Genomic DNA, 15,794 nt, shown 5'->3' with positions numbered 1-15,794 from the left:
CTATCTGTCCGTCCTGCACAAGCCCATCGCCATCTTGGAAGAAGAGGCAGTCCCTTCTGCCAAGTCTTATGCTCCAGGTAATATCCTCCAAGGTCGCCAGGAAACAATCACATACCTGAGTGACCCCCACACGCACGTGTCGACTGATGGAACTACTGCCGGTCAGCATATCCCCACTGGAGCGCAGGAAGCCAGAATTACCACGCAGGAAACCAGTGGCCAGCAGCTCCAAGGCTTCCTCAAGAGAGGTTTTGCGGAAGCTTTGTCGGGACGAGGCTGCCACTACTGGAATAATAAGCGAAGAGAAAAAAAAAGAAAAAAATCAGGAATCCCCTTACCAGGAGCATGCTGCAAAAACGCTCACTGTACAGACCAACCTCAAAATAATCTGAATGTGTCGATCATACCCCAATCTCTATTCACGTAGAATGTACGCATTTCGATTTTCACACTTTTTTCATAAATTGTGCTTTAAACCATTCACGGTTTTGGGCGTTGGGCTCTCTCGGACTTAGAGTCTATAAAAGTGTAACACCACCTCACCTTTTCTGCTGCTTTCATCTATCCACAGCGGTGTCATACAGTTTGGCCACTGAAGTCAATCACTAAACTCCCAAGACTCCAACTTAGTGACCTTCAATGCCTCTCCTCCCATCTTTTACTGATGTAAGGTTTTCTGCATCTCAAGTGGGCAAACTACATTCAGCTGCATGGCCTAGAGGTTTACCTTGCCTGCATAAAGGCGGTCCTGTTTTCAGCATTTATTGTTTGTGGAATGCAGTATTAATGTCAGCGGATCCACTGTTCAGCGGCGGGCACCTTCCACGGCCGGCCGACCGTTACATATTAATTCACGTCCGGCCGTGGAAGGTGCCCGCCGCTGAACAGTGGATCCGCTGACATTAATACTGTGTCAGCATGGACATGGTAGTTTATTCCTGATGTGGGCTGAGATATGGGCAACGAGCGAGCAAGCAACCGGATACCAACCCACTGGGGAATGTATTTGAAGCTTTATGTGCAATGAACACGAAGACCCACCAGGATAAGAGGAGCGGCACTCCAAATACCATGATGCAGAGGAGTCCTTTTTGGGGGCGGGGCATCGTTATATAAGAAACAAGTGACTGATTAAACACTGACTGTTGAAATTTCGTGCTGTAGCCTGTGACCAAGGGCGTGTCTGCCTGAAACGCGTTAGGCTTTTATATTGAGGTTTCCTGGTGACCTGTTTGTTGGCTGCACCCACATTAAAAGGAAAAGTTACCTACCGGTGATGGCGCTTTCCGAGTGGACACTTTTGAATTTGAATATATATATATATACAGCCAATCCTGTTTAACAACATACAACAGCAGGCACCGACTCCGTGGGATGTATTACAAGGATAGTTCTTTATTCCATAAGATTTAGACTCGTCTATATATATATATTTTTTTTTGCAATAAAAATTCACTAAAATCGGATACCAGCGTGCTTGCCATCCTTTCAACTGTATTGAGTTGATACGTGTTGCTATATATATATTACCTACTGGCGGTCGCCAGTAGGTAGTTATAGTTAGGATCGTGTTCCATAGGAAATCCGCAACATTCTATTGGGAATAAATTTGGCGCCGAATGAGGGATCTGCCTGTAATTGTCCTTAACTTTGCCTCGCTGCGCTCCGCTCCTTCCCTGAAAGTTTCGGGGGGATCAGTCAAGCGGGGGCCGAGATAAAAGGGGGGTCCCAAAACGTGTTTTCCCCATGTTAATTTCCATAGGGCGGTTGGACTCACTTTTAGCCCGAACGGCTGAATGGATTTCCACCAAACTTGGTAAAATTGTAGGGACTGGTACCCCGATGTGCCTTTGCTATGTCTCAAGATATATGCTCCAGTGGTTTTTACGAAAATTAACTTTGAAAAATATATATTGGGCTACATTGGGCTATATATATGTTAGAGCCCAAATGTAGCCCAATGTAGCCCAAAGATGGCCACCAGAGGCAAAAAAAACAAATGTAGCCCAAATATCAGCCAGATGTAGCCCAACTATAGCCCAATGACAGAATGTCCCAGAGTGTTCTAAAGAACAACTAGAGCGCTAACAGTCTTACTTATGACAAAAGTATGGCACACCTGAAGTCATCTTGATTGGAATAAAGTGTTAACACTTAAAACATTTAATTTGCAAAGGAACAAAATGAGGGGGTTCATTTTGCCATAGAAATTATGATTAGTGCTGAAGAAAGAAAAATTAGGGCACATTTTGAGTGACTTCTCAAATCCTCTTATATTTCATTAAAAAAATTCTGATATGCAGTCTCCCAAGATGGCCACCAGAGACAAAAGAGCCCAAATGTAGCCCAAATATCAGCCAGATGTAGTCCAACTATAGCCCAATGACAGAATGTCCCAGAGTGTTCTAAAGAACAACTAGAACGCTAACAGTCTTACTTATGACAAAAGTATGGCACACCTGAAGTCATCTTGATAGGAATAAAGTGGTAACACTTAATACATTTAATTTGAAAAGGAACAAAATGAGGGGTTTCATTTTGCCATAGAAATTTTATATATATATATATATATATATATATATATATACATATATATATACATATATATATATATATATATATATATATATATATATATATATTCACTGAAAAAACCATAGGTTTCACACCAGTTATAGTTAGGTGGAAATTTTACTCACATAAAACCATTGAAATTCCCACGTTATAGTTAGTTGGACTCACTATAACTTGCGCGTGCAATGCACTGCTGATGACGTCACATATTACATCACTCATGACATGGTCAGTGACATCACTCATGACATCACTGATGACATCATCCAGTGAATGTGTATCTTTCTGAAAAATAAATATTTTATATATGTATATCTAAAGGTTGATGGAAGAATAAATGGGTAAATAAATGTCTAAATGGAAGTTTTTTTGTGTAAAATTGATTGGTTAACTGACTTATTAAATGTATCTTAGTGAATACATATATTAGCGAGTAATGTTTAAATATCTGTATCTGTGTCTCACTTTGTGTATAAGTGGCTGCATGGGTTGGTGAGTAGCTACATGAGTGTGTATATGGGTTATTAGTTGTTTTTTTTGAGTATCAGTGTCTGTATGGTTCGGTGGGGGATATTACTTAGAGCACAGATGCATGAATGATTGACTCACTATTTGTATGTATTTTGAAGACAGCATGTGTGCAAGACTGTATGGGTGGATGATTGTGTGTATGGGTGGGTTAGTGAGTATGTGTTTTGATAAATGATTGTTTAAGAGAGTAAATATGTTTCCGTTTCTGTAGAAGTATGTGTAGTGGTGTGTATATAGCAGTATAATCAAGTAAATGGTTTTTTGATAGTTTATTTGCATGTGTGAATTTGTGTGCGAGTAACTATATGGATTAGTATTAGTGTGTAACAGGATGTATAGGTGTATGAGTACATATGATGAGTAAGTACATGCATGAGTGACTATATAGAACTGTTGGTGAATGAGTGGATGTGTATGTAGATGTTGGAATGACCTAATAAGTTGTTGTAATTGGTATTGGTTTCTCCTTTTTTAGGAAAATGTTAGTTTCTATTTTTGAATGTGTGTGTCAAAGGTTATTTTATGCTGATAGGAGGTCTGCCACTTTGTCACAAGGATGTTGTCATCAGTGATGTCATTTGAGATGTCATCAGTGATGTCACTGACCATGTCATGAGTGATGTAATATGTGACGTCATCAGCAGTGCATTGCATGCGCAAGTTATAGTGAGTCCAACTAACTATAACGTGGGAATTTCAATGGTTTTATGCGAGTAAAATTTCCACCCAACTATAACTGGTGTGAAACCTATGGTTTTTTCAGTGAAATATATATATATATATATATATATATATATATATATATATATATATAGAGAGAGAGAGAGAGAGAGAGAGAGAGAGAGAGAGAGAGAGAGAGTTAGATATATATAGATATTTTTTCTAAAGGATAGAGATGGGAAAATTATGAGATGAGTGTTCTGGTTAGGGGTTATGTGTTTGGATAAATAACAGTGAGGGTTTAGTTATGGGGTTAGCATTATGGCAGATTTGGAATTAGAGTTAGGGTACATTACATCAAAAATCAAATAAGAGTAAAAGAAAATTGAAAAAAAGAAATTAGATTTCAAACTGTTGGTTTTCAAACTAAAAACAAACTTCATTGAAATCAATTTTTTTCCTTATTTTCTCACTTTTATTCTAGAAAGTTCGATTTTCTTAGTAATTTTGATATTCAACATAGATTACCTCAGAAGAACCCCAGAACTATTTTTTTGCGATTTTATTGGAACTGGAAGGAATAAGAGTAATGTGACTTGTGGATGACAAGATTAACCCTTCTCGCTCTGAAGTAATAGTACTCAGCCGATAAGGGCTTTTCACGGAAACTGGTCTTAGGCATGTGGTTTGGTTGTATGAATGGGTTATGTTGGTGCTGTATAGGGCACTCTTCCATGGCGTGCTTTGTGTAGTGTGAGACCTTTTGTTGATTAGTAGCCAACGTAATGCCACCAGGACTGACAAAACAATTTAAGTGCAGTTCTGGGCCATTTGGTTGTATGCCAATAGTCTTAGCCAGGAGTACAGAGGTACTAGTGACCACATCATGACCCGCTTCGTGCAGCACACCAATAACCAGAGCAATCAAGTAAAGTAAGGGCGTGGCGGGGATTGGAAAACTTTATTTCCTTTGTTGTTCAACAGTGCAACAAACAATAAGCACTAGTGTTGGAACACAGTTTTGGTGAAAGTGGTCACTTGTGGGATGAAAGTTAGATTAGAGTCGAACAGTTTTGATGCGTTGTGGGTGGAAACCAAAAAGCAATAGAAAGCTGAAATAAAGGCCTTGCAGACAACCCTCAGACAGATGTTCCGATTGGTTTGATTATAATCTCCTCCATGCAACTTTTAAGGGAATCAAGTATTTCTCCCATTCTCCCACCTGTAGCAACTATATTAGACTTTAAAGATTCCCAGCGATGCGCCCAACACTTTGCTCAGACACGTCTCATATGGTCACCAGATGATTACTGCAGTCATCCATTTTTCACCTTTACTTCTTTATTTGTAAAGAAATCTTGGCTGGCCCAGCCACCTCAGAGAAACACCAAAACTTTTCACCTCAGTGGCTGTGGCAATGTGTCACCCTTGGTGTATATATGAAAAACAGCTGAATACAATGTATTCTTAAGGAAAGGATCATTGGAGTGGATGAAACATGAGTTTTGATCATTTCTAATGTGCATACAATACAAATCTCTGGTGCCAAATGAAAGCTAAATTAAGTAGCACATTAGATAAATTCCCAATGTATATACAGCTCATTATATTATAGTTATTGTTCATTTCACTTAAAAAGAGTACAAAATACAAATGAGATGGCGATATACTGTCATACAACAATTTAACTAGGAAACCAACAGGTGCCTGCAACTGTGACTATATGGACTTTATTTCCGTTATCCCTTTCTCATCCTTCACCACCGTCTCTAGAAGACAGGTAATCCTACTTACCACAGGATTAGCACAATCTGAATGATTATAACCAATTAATAAGAGTAAGTATGTTAATAATACAAGGAGTTCCCTACTAAAGAGTTTGAGCAAGATGGATCAACATGATCTTTCTTTTCAAGCTTTCAAAAGGTGATGGGAGAAATGCTTGCAAGAGGTCTAAACCAGGTGTTTCCAACCAGTCGATCGCAAGCTACCAGCAGCTCGTTGACACCTTCAGAGTAGCTCACAACCTTAAGTTCATTTTTTTAAAAGCACAGGGTCACATTTTTCTTTTAAACGTTAATTGAAGGTTGTGTTTATTTGACATTATTTTCTTCAGGCTGCAGATAGCGGGGCGCAATAATGAGCAGCGCTGGTATCGGATTTATGACCCACGGCTCAGAGGTGAAGAACTGAAGCATTGAGGAATTTAACTCTTAAGCAAAAGTCCAGGTCAACGCAATATTGGGGTGTCAGAACAATTAGATGCTCGGGAGGAATGCTTTTAAAGGGTAGAAAATTAAAATGAAAAGTTACCTTAATGATTAAGTTAACTTAATTTAATTTTTGTTTCCCCATTTCCAATTACAAACAGCAGGCATCTTGCTCCCAGTGACTGGTAGACACAGTGCCATATTTATAACTGAAAAATACAGCCACTGTTTTAAGTGGGGAAAAATTTAAAGCACAGAAAAGTGTTCCATATCGTGAACATACGTGCAGAACGTTTTCTGCACTTTAAATGTCTCCCATTTTAAAGAATTGTTGTATGTTTGTGTTGTACATGTAACAGTGCCACATATGACGAAAGGTATTCCAGTGCCACAAGTACATATGACATAGGCCGTCAGTAACCCATACACGTTTATTCTATTCATACGGACACATGTTCATACATCCCCAAAGCCTTCTTCACTGACGCACATCGCAGCCCTATCATAGTACCCCTAGACGCAGTATTTTGGTCAAACCACGGTATCTGGTTCAATGGACATTCAGTTTAAAGTCAATGGAGCTGGGCGTGAGGATGTCTGGTAACAATGCAGCAGGTGCTTAGCCTTCAGTAGCTCTGGGTAAATTTCAAAAATCAGAAGTAGCTCTCACTAGAGAAAAGGTTAGAGACCCCTAGGTATAACCAATGAGAATCACTCGGGGTAACATTCCAATCCATTGTTTTACACCCACAGTGCCACAAGCCTGCCTTATGCAATTCAGTACAGAGCCTGTGGACCTTTGTCCATAGTGGCACAGTGTGTGAAAAATGATGGATTGGAATGCTTAGTCGTTAGACTAATTGCCAGCATTCTTCCCAACTCCTTTTGTGTGACTGGTGCATCTTTGTGCAGCCTTCACCCTGAAGCCCACGCCCATCGACACCGCCTTTACTCCTTCCAGGAAACAACGAAAGGGTTTGGCTAGAGCGCAGTAAGGCTGCGCCAGATATTTACTCCTTCCAAGCACAGTCAAAGGTTTTATGTTTTTCAGCCAAGGATTTGGCAAAGCTGCCCTTCTTTTGCGATTTTGTTCTCTAAACGGACTTCTTTGTGCCTTTCTTCCAGCTGGACATCTACAGGCTGACTCTGCTGCACTCACCATTTTGCCATCTCTCACGTACCATGTTTTAGTCTTTTTTCCACTTGCCTAGTATAAATGTTTGCAGGCTCTGTAATGGCTCTCTCTTTAGCTGCCACTCATATCTCATCTCCAGCACTAAGATACTGTAGGAAGTTGGGCTTCTGTTGCAGTAACCCCCCCCCCCACCTTTTGCCAGATTTATGATGCACTTTGACTTGATGTGCCCTGGGTTACTGCCAATCAGGTTCCCAGGGCCGGAGTTATTTTCCAAAACTGTACCTTTGTACCTCCATGTGGCACCTCTCTGGCCACATGCCAACAACAGCTCTGTTCAAAAGAAACAGCCAAGACAGACTTCGAGCCTGCTGAGAACAAAGAAACCCAACGCCTAGAACCACCACTGAACCCGACCCCTACGGCCTGAGTCCAAGTGGACAATCGGTGCCTGTGAGGTCCCCAACGCTCCAGAGTTTGGGTCGACCATGGGTTGACCTCCTCCAGGATTCTGACCCCACCTGCAGCCCCTGCACGGAGACTCCCCAATGGCGAGTGGCCCGGTAAGGTGAAATTCGACCTCAAAAGACACCCCTGCATCCAGCTGCCCTGAAGAAGAGAACCCGAGGTGCACCCACGTCCCAGAACCCTTAACTTACCTTCCCAGCTGTTGGTTCCTCCCGGAAGACTTCCTGGACCGAGCCTGCAGCCAAAAATGAAAACAACAGGGCACCCGACGCCAAAACAGCACACTGCTCCTGGCCCGCCCTGTGACACCTTGTGTGCTACCTCGGATCCCCCTTTGCCCTGAGCTTAAGTCCAGGAGCTTTGCTTCCACAACCTTGTGGCCTGCTCGGGAGCAGCTACCAACCGAAGACCACCTATCCCCCATTGGATAACATTAGGCCCCAGCGCTCTGCACCCGGCCACCCTAGTACCGCTAAGGGTGTAACAAGAGTGCATACTCAACGCTGGGGGAACCGTGGTTCTAACCCCAGAAACCCAACTCCCACAACCAAATACTTACCTGTAAACCTTTAACTTCATTTCCGCCCATAGGATTGCATCAAATGCTTTTCTTTGAAAATTCTTTAAAGTGTGGAACTGGTTTGTATGAAACCTTGAAAAACTACAAACATACAAAAGCTGTATTACTTACCTTTTGTCTAGGAAGTGTCACAGTGCGATGGCTTTTGGCCGCCATAAGTGTGGCAGGGTATGCTCAGACGTGAGTCCCTTGCTCACTTTGCCACTGGATTCAAGCAAGCCGGGCTGAAGACGGCTGTAATGCCAGAAACCGGTCCTGGGAAGCTTGTTTCCGGTCCAGGTAAGGCATGGCTTGGCAGTTCGGGCTGGACTGTTCCCATGAGGCACAGGGTCAGACTGATTTGCATATAGCCCTGTCTGAACTGGGGTGGCAGAGTGGGCTAAAGAACGGTGATGGATTAAACCCAGATCTTTTGACTGGGTGTGAGTGTTTGATTGGTTCAGATGCTCCGTCCATCACCACCCCCTTTTGTACCGCTTTTGGCCGCAATAAGTGTGGCAGGGTATGCTCAGACGTGAGTCCCTTGCTCACTTTGCCATTGGATTCAAGCAAGCCGGGCTGAAGATGGCTGTAATGCCAGAAACCGGTCCTCGGAAGCTTGTTTCCGGTCCAGGGAAGGCATGGCTTGGCTGGTCTGTTCTCATGAGGCACAGGGTCAGACTGATTTGCATATAGCCATGTCTGAACTGGGGTGGCAGAGTGGGCTAAAGAACGGTGATGGGTCAAACCCAGATCTTTTGACTGGGTGTGAGTGTTTGATTGGTTCAGATGCTCCGTCCATCACCACCCCCTTTTGTACCGCTTTGTTCGCCATAAGTGTGGCAGGGTATGCTCAGACGTGAGTCCCTTGCTCACTTTGCCACTGGATTCAAGCAAGCCGGGCTGAAGACGGCTGGAATGCCAGAAACCGGTCCTCGGAAGCTTGTTTCCGGTCCAGGGAAGACATGGCTTGGCAGTTCGGGCTGGACTGTTCCCATGAGGCACAGGGTCAGACTGATTTGCATATAGCCATGTCAGAACTGGGGTGGCAGAGTGGGCTAAAGAACGGTGATGGATTAAACCCAGATCTTTTGACTGGGTGTGAGTGTTTGATTGATTCAGATGCTCCGTCCATCACCACCCCCTTTTGTACCACAGTGCGATATCTAGGCATATCAAAAAGATCAGCAAAAGTAACTTAAAAAGTAATCCAATAAGTAAAGTGTACAGTAATCTACAAAATAACTGAAAAGTAATTTTGACTGTTGACTTACCTGTAAATCAACCAACTGCTTTTTAACCTGCATTCAACTGTAATTAACTGCATAAATCATATTATTTCATCTACCTGCACCAGGCCTGACTTGGTTCTACAAATAAAATAACTAAATATTATTTTTATACAAACAAAATTGGTCTAAGTTCAGTCTTTGAGTGTGTGACATTTCTTGTGTGTACAATAAATGCTTAACATTACCCTCGGATAAAGCCTTACTGCTCGCCCACACTACCACAAATAGAGAGTAAGGTGTTATCTGCTTTTACCTCTGCCTACCTTTGGGGTTCCACTGGACTGTGTACACTATACCTCACTTTGAGATAGTATATACAGAGCCAGCTTCCTACAGATACTCCTGTTTCAAGCTTGACACTGGAAACTGGCACTCTATGTAAAGCCCCCCAGACATCGGCTGTTTCACTAATGGGAAAGCACTTCCATTTGAAGTGTGAATCATGAATATGGACACAAACTTTAACATATCTGGGGAAACACAAATTTTAATATTCGGATTAAAAGAAACCTCTGATAGGACTGTGAATCCCCTCCTTGCCCCAGTCCATTACAGCTTCAAAGGTGACAGATATAGGACTATGGGGGTCTCTAGGCTGTCTGTAAGTAGTTACCTCCAGTCCCAGGCTTCGGCACCACCGCTCTAGCCAGCAAGGACCCCAGGAGCCTGGAAACTGCAATGCGGACATCGTAGTTAGACCCTTCGAAGGCTTTGAAGCAGAGTGTGGCCATATTCTCCAGCTCAGATGTCCACATGAACGAGGCCTCGGCCTGAAGCACCACCAGACACTGAGGAAGAGAAGACAGCACTTATGAGACTTCCGGAGTAAATAAGGCGAGGTGTGTGTGTGTGGGGGAGGGAGGGGTGGAGCAGGAGGAGTGAAGAGTGTCCGACAGTCAGTGGTGCAATGAATTTTCTCTAAAGGGCATCAGTCAGCCCCACACCCACCTGCTCAGTCTTGTCACTATTGGACTGTTTTTTAACTCCATGATCTCATCCAATGCCGGACTACATTCAGTGCTACTCTTGTGCACATACCCATTCACTAGGGAGCACACGTTTCAGACCATGGACACAGTTTAGACCCGTTTGAAGTATTCCTGCACATGGGACTACAAGAAAACAAGCATTCGTCGAAATCCCCAGATGATGCAGAATGGTCTACATTTTCTGCCACGCTAGGAATGTTTTCTTGAAATCTCTCCTTGCCTCCACTCCTGTGACCTCTTCAGATCTGTCCCTGTGCCACATGCCACCAATGCTTCATATCACTACAGCGGGTTGGGGAGGGATATCATTAAAGCGGAGTTGGGTGCTGGCACAGTAGTTTGATAGAAAGAAAAGACAGCAGCTACAGAGAACACTTGTTATTTAGAACTCAAGGAGTCTGCTTGTGCTAACCCCAAATAACGGAGGTTTCTTTTTGTGGGGCATTTCATTTAGCACCGATGACGGCTACAGATTCATAAACCAGTTTAACACTAAAAGTGTCAACTGTTGCACATTGGAAAATAAAAAGAAGAGAAAAGGGTATACAAAAATAGGAGGGAATAAAGGATTGAGTATAGTCAAGTTAGAGGAAAAAGTAGGGTCAGAGGCATGGAGCAAAATAAACAAAATAAAAAATGAAGAAAAAAAAAAAAAAGAGGACATGAAAACGTAGGTAATTTAAGACACTGCTGTGTGCAAAGGAGAGCAACAGATGCCAAAGAAAGGAGAACAGTGCCTTCTGGTTTACAGTGTGAGTGTGTCAGTCTAATACCTTCGCAGCAGCGCATCGCACTATCATGGAGCGGTCTGTCAAGCAGGAGCGGGCAGCTTTGTAGACATCTCGGTGACAAGGCGCAGCCAAAGTCCCCAGCCCACTCAAGATCCTTTCCAGGCTCAGCATGATCTCATATCGTCCCTGAGACTGAAGAAAAGAAAATATGGAACACATTTCAAGAGATGCAATGAAAAGAAACAAAGGAAAAGCAACAGACGTTCCATAAAAAACTGGCAGAGCGGCCCAGCATTTACACAAAGCTGCAGACAACAGCACTGGAATATGGGGCATGGTTTGCAGTGTGGGTGACTGATTCAGCCAAAGTCCCAAACTAACTAGAGAATTGAGATCTTGGATGTAGGAAGGTGGATACCCGACTATGGTTACCCCAGATTTTTTGCCTTGTGTTTAGCTGGTTTTCGACTTAGTTGGCCTGGGATCCTGCTAATCAGGGCCCCAGGCTATCTGCTCCCTCTATAACATGGACTCTATGTACCTTAGGTACATACCTAATTGGATATTGGGTCACCTTATTAGCCCCTGTAAAGTGTACTATAGGTACTCAGGGCATAGGTGCATCCAAGGCCTACCAGGGGCTGCAGCATATCTTTTGCCACCCCTGGCTGGCCATCCAAACTGACACAAATGGCTGATCACTCAGATGGGGCAAGGTCGTGAATGAATATGCTACTTACCAGTATGCATCTGTTCTTGGCATGTAGGGCTGCTAACATTCATATCTTTTGCATAGATCGCCGCCTAGTGTTGGGTCCGGATGATCGCACATTGTTGTCCTGGAAGAGTCTTCGAAGTATCCTGAGATAGGTGGCTCCTCCCCTGGACTACAGTGCGCATGGGCATCGGCTCCATCCCCAGATTGTTTTTAGCCATTGTGGTAGAGATGGAGTGAAAAGTGTAAAGGATGTCCATGCTAATGATTGAATGCAAGAGTGTATCTGCAGCTGCGACAGGCACCGGGGAGGAGGGTGGGCGATATGAATGTTAGCAGCCCTACATGCCAAGAACAGATGCATACTGGTAAGTAGCATATTCAGTTCGAGGCATGTGGGCTGCTAAATTCATATCTTTTGCATAGAATACATAGCAGTCCCTCCATTAACGGCGGTTGCCCGTGCCAGCTGCAGAAACCTGAAAAAGTGTCTTGAGAACAGCCTGTCCTACAGCTGCTTGCTGCTTGGAATGCACATCGACACAGTAGTGTTTGGTAAACGTGTGCGGTGTAACCCATGTGGCTGCTCTGCAAATGTCTTCCAAAGGAATGTTTCCCAGGAAAGCCATGGAGGCCCCCATCTTGCGTGTGGAGTGCGCTCTGGGAGGTATTGTTAAAGTGCGTTTTGCCTTTTGATAACAGATTTGGATGCACTTAACAATCCACCTGGCTATTCCTGCTTTGGAAATAGGGTTGCCTTTGTGCTGTGGTGAGAAGGCAACAAAAAGTTGTTTTGTTTTCCTAAAGTGTAGTGTCCTGTCAATATAGTACATCAACGCCCTCCTAACGTCCAAGGTATGGAGCATTCTTTCCGCTACTGATTGTGGATTTTGAAAGAATGCGGGCAGGTCAATAGTTTGGTTGAGATGAAACTGTGACACCACCTTCGGAAGGAATTTGGGGTTAGTGCGTAGTACCACCCTGTTTGGATGAATTTGTATGAATGGCTCCTGGACTGTGAGCGCTTGCAGCTCACTGACACGCCTTAGTGACGTAATAGCAATGAGAAAAACCACTTTCCATGTTAGGAACTGGAGTTCACATGAGTGCAGAGGCTCAAAAGGTGGGCCCATCAGCCTGGTGAGGACCACGTTGAGGTTCCACACCGGAGCTGGTGGTGTTCTTGGGGGAATGACTCGTTTCAGACCTTCAAGGAAAGCTTTAATGGCAGGCACCCTGAAAACAGAGATGCTGCCTGTTCTGAAGATAAGCCGCTATGGCGGATAGATGTATCCGAATGGAAGCGTACGCTAGATTGCACTTGTAAAGATGTAACAGATAGCAAATGATGTTAGGAATAGATGCATCTAGCGGGTTGATGTCATTGGCCGTACAGTAAATGACAAAACGCTTCCATTTTGCAGCATAGCATGCTCTGGTAGTGGGCTTCCTTGCCTCTTTGATGATGTCCATGCATTCTGGAGGCAAATGAAGGTAGCCAAACTCTAGGACTTCAGGAGCCAGATCGCCAGGTTGAGCTGTTGCGGATCTGGATGCTGAATGTCGCCATGGTTCTGCGTCAAGAGCCTGCCTTTGATGCGGCACCACTGAGAGTTCGAGAAACGTGGTGTACCATGGTTGGCGTGCCCACGTTGGAGCAACTAGGATGAGTGTCATCGAGTGTTGCCTTAGCTTTCTTGCCACCAGCGGTATGAGAGGTGCTGGGGGAAAAGCGTACGCAAATCTGCCTGACCAGTTCATCCATATCGCATTCCCCTGCGACTGTGGGTGAGGGAACCTGGTGGCAAAGTGTTGGCATTTTGCGTTTTCCCTTGTGGCAAACAGGTCTATCTCTGGATGACCCCACTGCTGGAAGTACGGGCGGAGTACTGATGGATGTAACTCCCACTCGTGCATCTGGTGGCTGTATCTGCTGAGCAGATCCGCCATCTGATTGTCCTTGCCCGGGAGGTGCTCTGCCATGAGGAAAATGTTCCTTTGAATGGCCCACTTCCACATGCTCCGAGCCAGATGAGACCGCTGCAGCGAGTGGGTGCCTCCCTGTTTCTGAATGTAGTACATCGCCGTCATGTTGTCTGTCCGGACTAACACGACTTTGTTGCACAGATGTACCTTGAAGGACTTGAGCGCCATGAAGATTGCCATCAGTTCTAGATAGTTGATGTGCATCTTCTGTTGCTGCGTCGTCCATAGTCCCTGCACCGTGTAATTGAGCACATGAGCTCCCCATCCCTGGAGAGATGCGTCCGTTGTTAGGATAATCTGTGGCACCGGCTCCTGGAACGGTCGGCCCTTGCAAAGGTTGTGTGGATTCCACCAATGCAGAGAGTTGTATGCCCGACCGGTAACCAACACTAGGTCTGTCAGTTGTCCCCGAGCTTGTGTCTACTGATTTGCTAAACATTCTTGGAGCGGACGCATATGCAACCTTGCGTGAGGGACTATGAAGATGCAGGAGGCCATCATGCCTATCAACTGCATGAACACTCTCGCTGGAAGGGAGTGCTGCGGTCTGAACTTTTGGATCAGAGACTGGATGCTGTCTATCCTGACCTTGTTTGGCTGAGCCATGGCAGTCAGGGTATTTATAGTTGCACCCAGAAACTGCCGCACATGTGCTGGTTGAAGGTGCGACTTTGGGTAGTTCAACGAGAAGCCCAGACTGTGAAAGAGGTGAATGGTTGCGGACATGTCCGCGGCGCACTGATGTTCCGACTTCGCCTGAACGAGCCAGTCGTCCAGGTAGGGGTAGACATGTATGTTCTGCCTCCTGAGGTGCGCCGCCACTGTCGCCAGACACTTGGTAAACACTCTGGGGGCGGTTGTCACCCCGAAGGGTAGGACTTTGAACTGATAATGCCTGCCGTGGATGGTGAACCTGAGATATTTTCTGTGGGACGGGTGTAGTGGTATGTGGAAATAGGCATCCTTGAGGTCTAAGGTTGCGAGAATGTCCCCTTGGTTCAGCAAGGGAAGAATCTGTTGGAGTGTAAGCATATGGAAATGCTCTGACAGAATATACAGGTTGAGGGGGCGCAGGTCCAGAATGGGCCTTAGGGAGCCGTCTTTCTTTGGAATAAGGAAGTACAGTGAATAGACTCCTGTGCCTTCCTCCTCCACTGGCACAAGCTCGATTGCGCCTTTTTGCAGCATCACCACTACTTCCTGCTGCAATAAGTGCAAGTGCTCTGCGGACATAGGACGTTGCCTTGGTGGAATGTTGGGTGGAGTGGATGTCAACTCTAGACAATAACCGTACTGGATAAGTTGTCTTACCCACCTGTCTGTGGTGATGTTTGTCCAGACTGGCAGGAACTGCTGGAGTCTCCCCCCGACAGGTGTTGAATGATCGGGGGGCAGTGACAGGGAGTCACTGTTTGTTTGCGGCAGAGGAACGGGAGTTGTTGTTTCCTCTGCCTCGTCCCCTGGTGCTGTTTCCTCGATAACCCCCTCTATTTTGCTTGGGGTACGAGGACTGTGCGCCGCCCTTAGTGAATTGTGACTGTTGACCCATCTGTCCCCGGGTAACACCGCGTGCACCTGAGCGACGAAAAGTGTTCCCCCTGAACTGTTGTGACTGAAGGGCCCCCATAGACTTAGCCGTTTCGTTGTCCTTCTTAACCTTTTCGAGGGTGGTGTCAACATCAGGACCAAACAGTCTATCAGGATTGACGGGCTGGTTGAGTATGGTCGTTTGAATATCTGGTTTAAACCCTGATATGCGTAGCCACGCTTGTCATCTAAGCATGACGCTAGTGTTAATAGCTCTAGCTGCTGTGTCTGCGGCATCAAGTGCACACTTTATTGCTGCGTTTGAGATGAGTTTTCCCTCCTCTATGAGCAGTTTGGTACCCTCCTGAAACTGCGTAGGTAGGTGTTGAAAAAGTTGCTCTAGGGTGTCGTAATGCG

At 44.9% G+C, this 15,794-nt stretch overlaps 1 protein-coding gene across 2 annotated transcripts in view; it reads right to left on the bottom strand.

Annotated features, from left to right (window-relative positions):
• The window catches only part of HEATR5A (HEAT repeat containing 5A), a 314,530-nt gene that overhangs the window by 255,394 nt on the left and 43,342 nt on the right, over positions 1–15,794 (bottom strand). For both annotated transcript variants that reach the window (XM_078659395.1, XM_078659394.1), the window contains exons 5-7: positions 11,192–11,341; positions 10,043–10,217; positions 116–285 (exon numbers count right to left, since the gene is read on the bottom strand). In XM_078659395.1, coding sequence (XP_078515521.1) covers positions 116–285; positions 10,043–10,217; positions 11,192–11,341 — 495 coding nt within the window. The remainder of the gene's footprint in view (positions 1–115; positions 286–10,042; positions 10,218–11,191; positions 11,342–15,794) is intronic.

The sequence above is a fragment of the Lissotriton helveticus genome, chromosome 9, assembly GCF_964261635.1.
Source record: "Lissotriton helveticus chromosome 9, aLisHel1.1, whole genome shotgun sequence".
Classification (NCBI taxonomy): Eukaryota; Metazoa; Chordata; class Amphibia; order Caudata; family Salamandridae; genus Lissotriton; species Lissotriton helveticus.
Note: the sequence above shows the minus strand (reverse complement) of the source record. Positions and strands in the feature narration are given on the sequence as shown.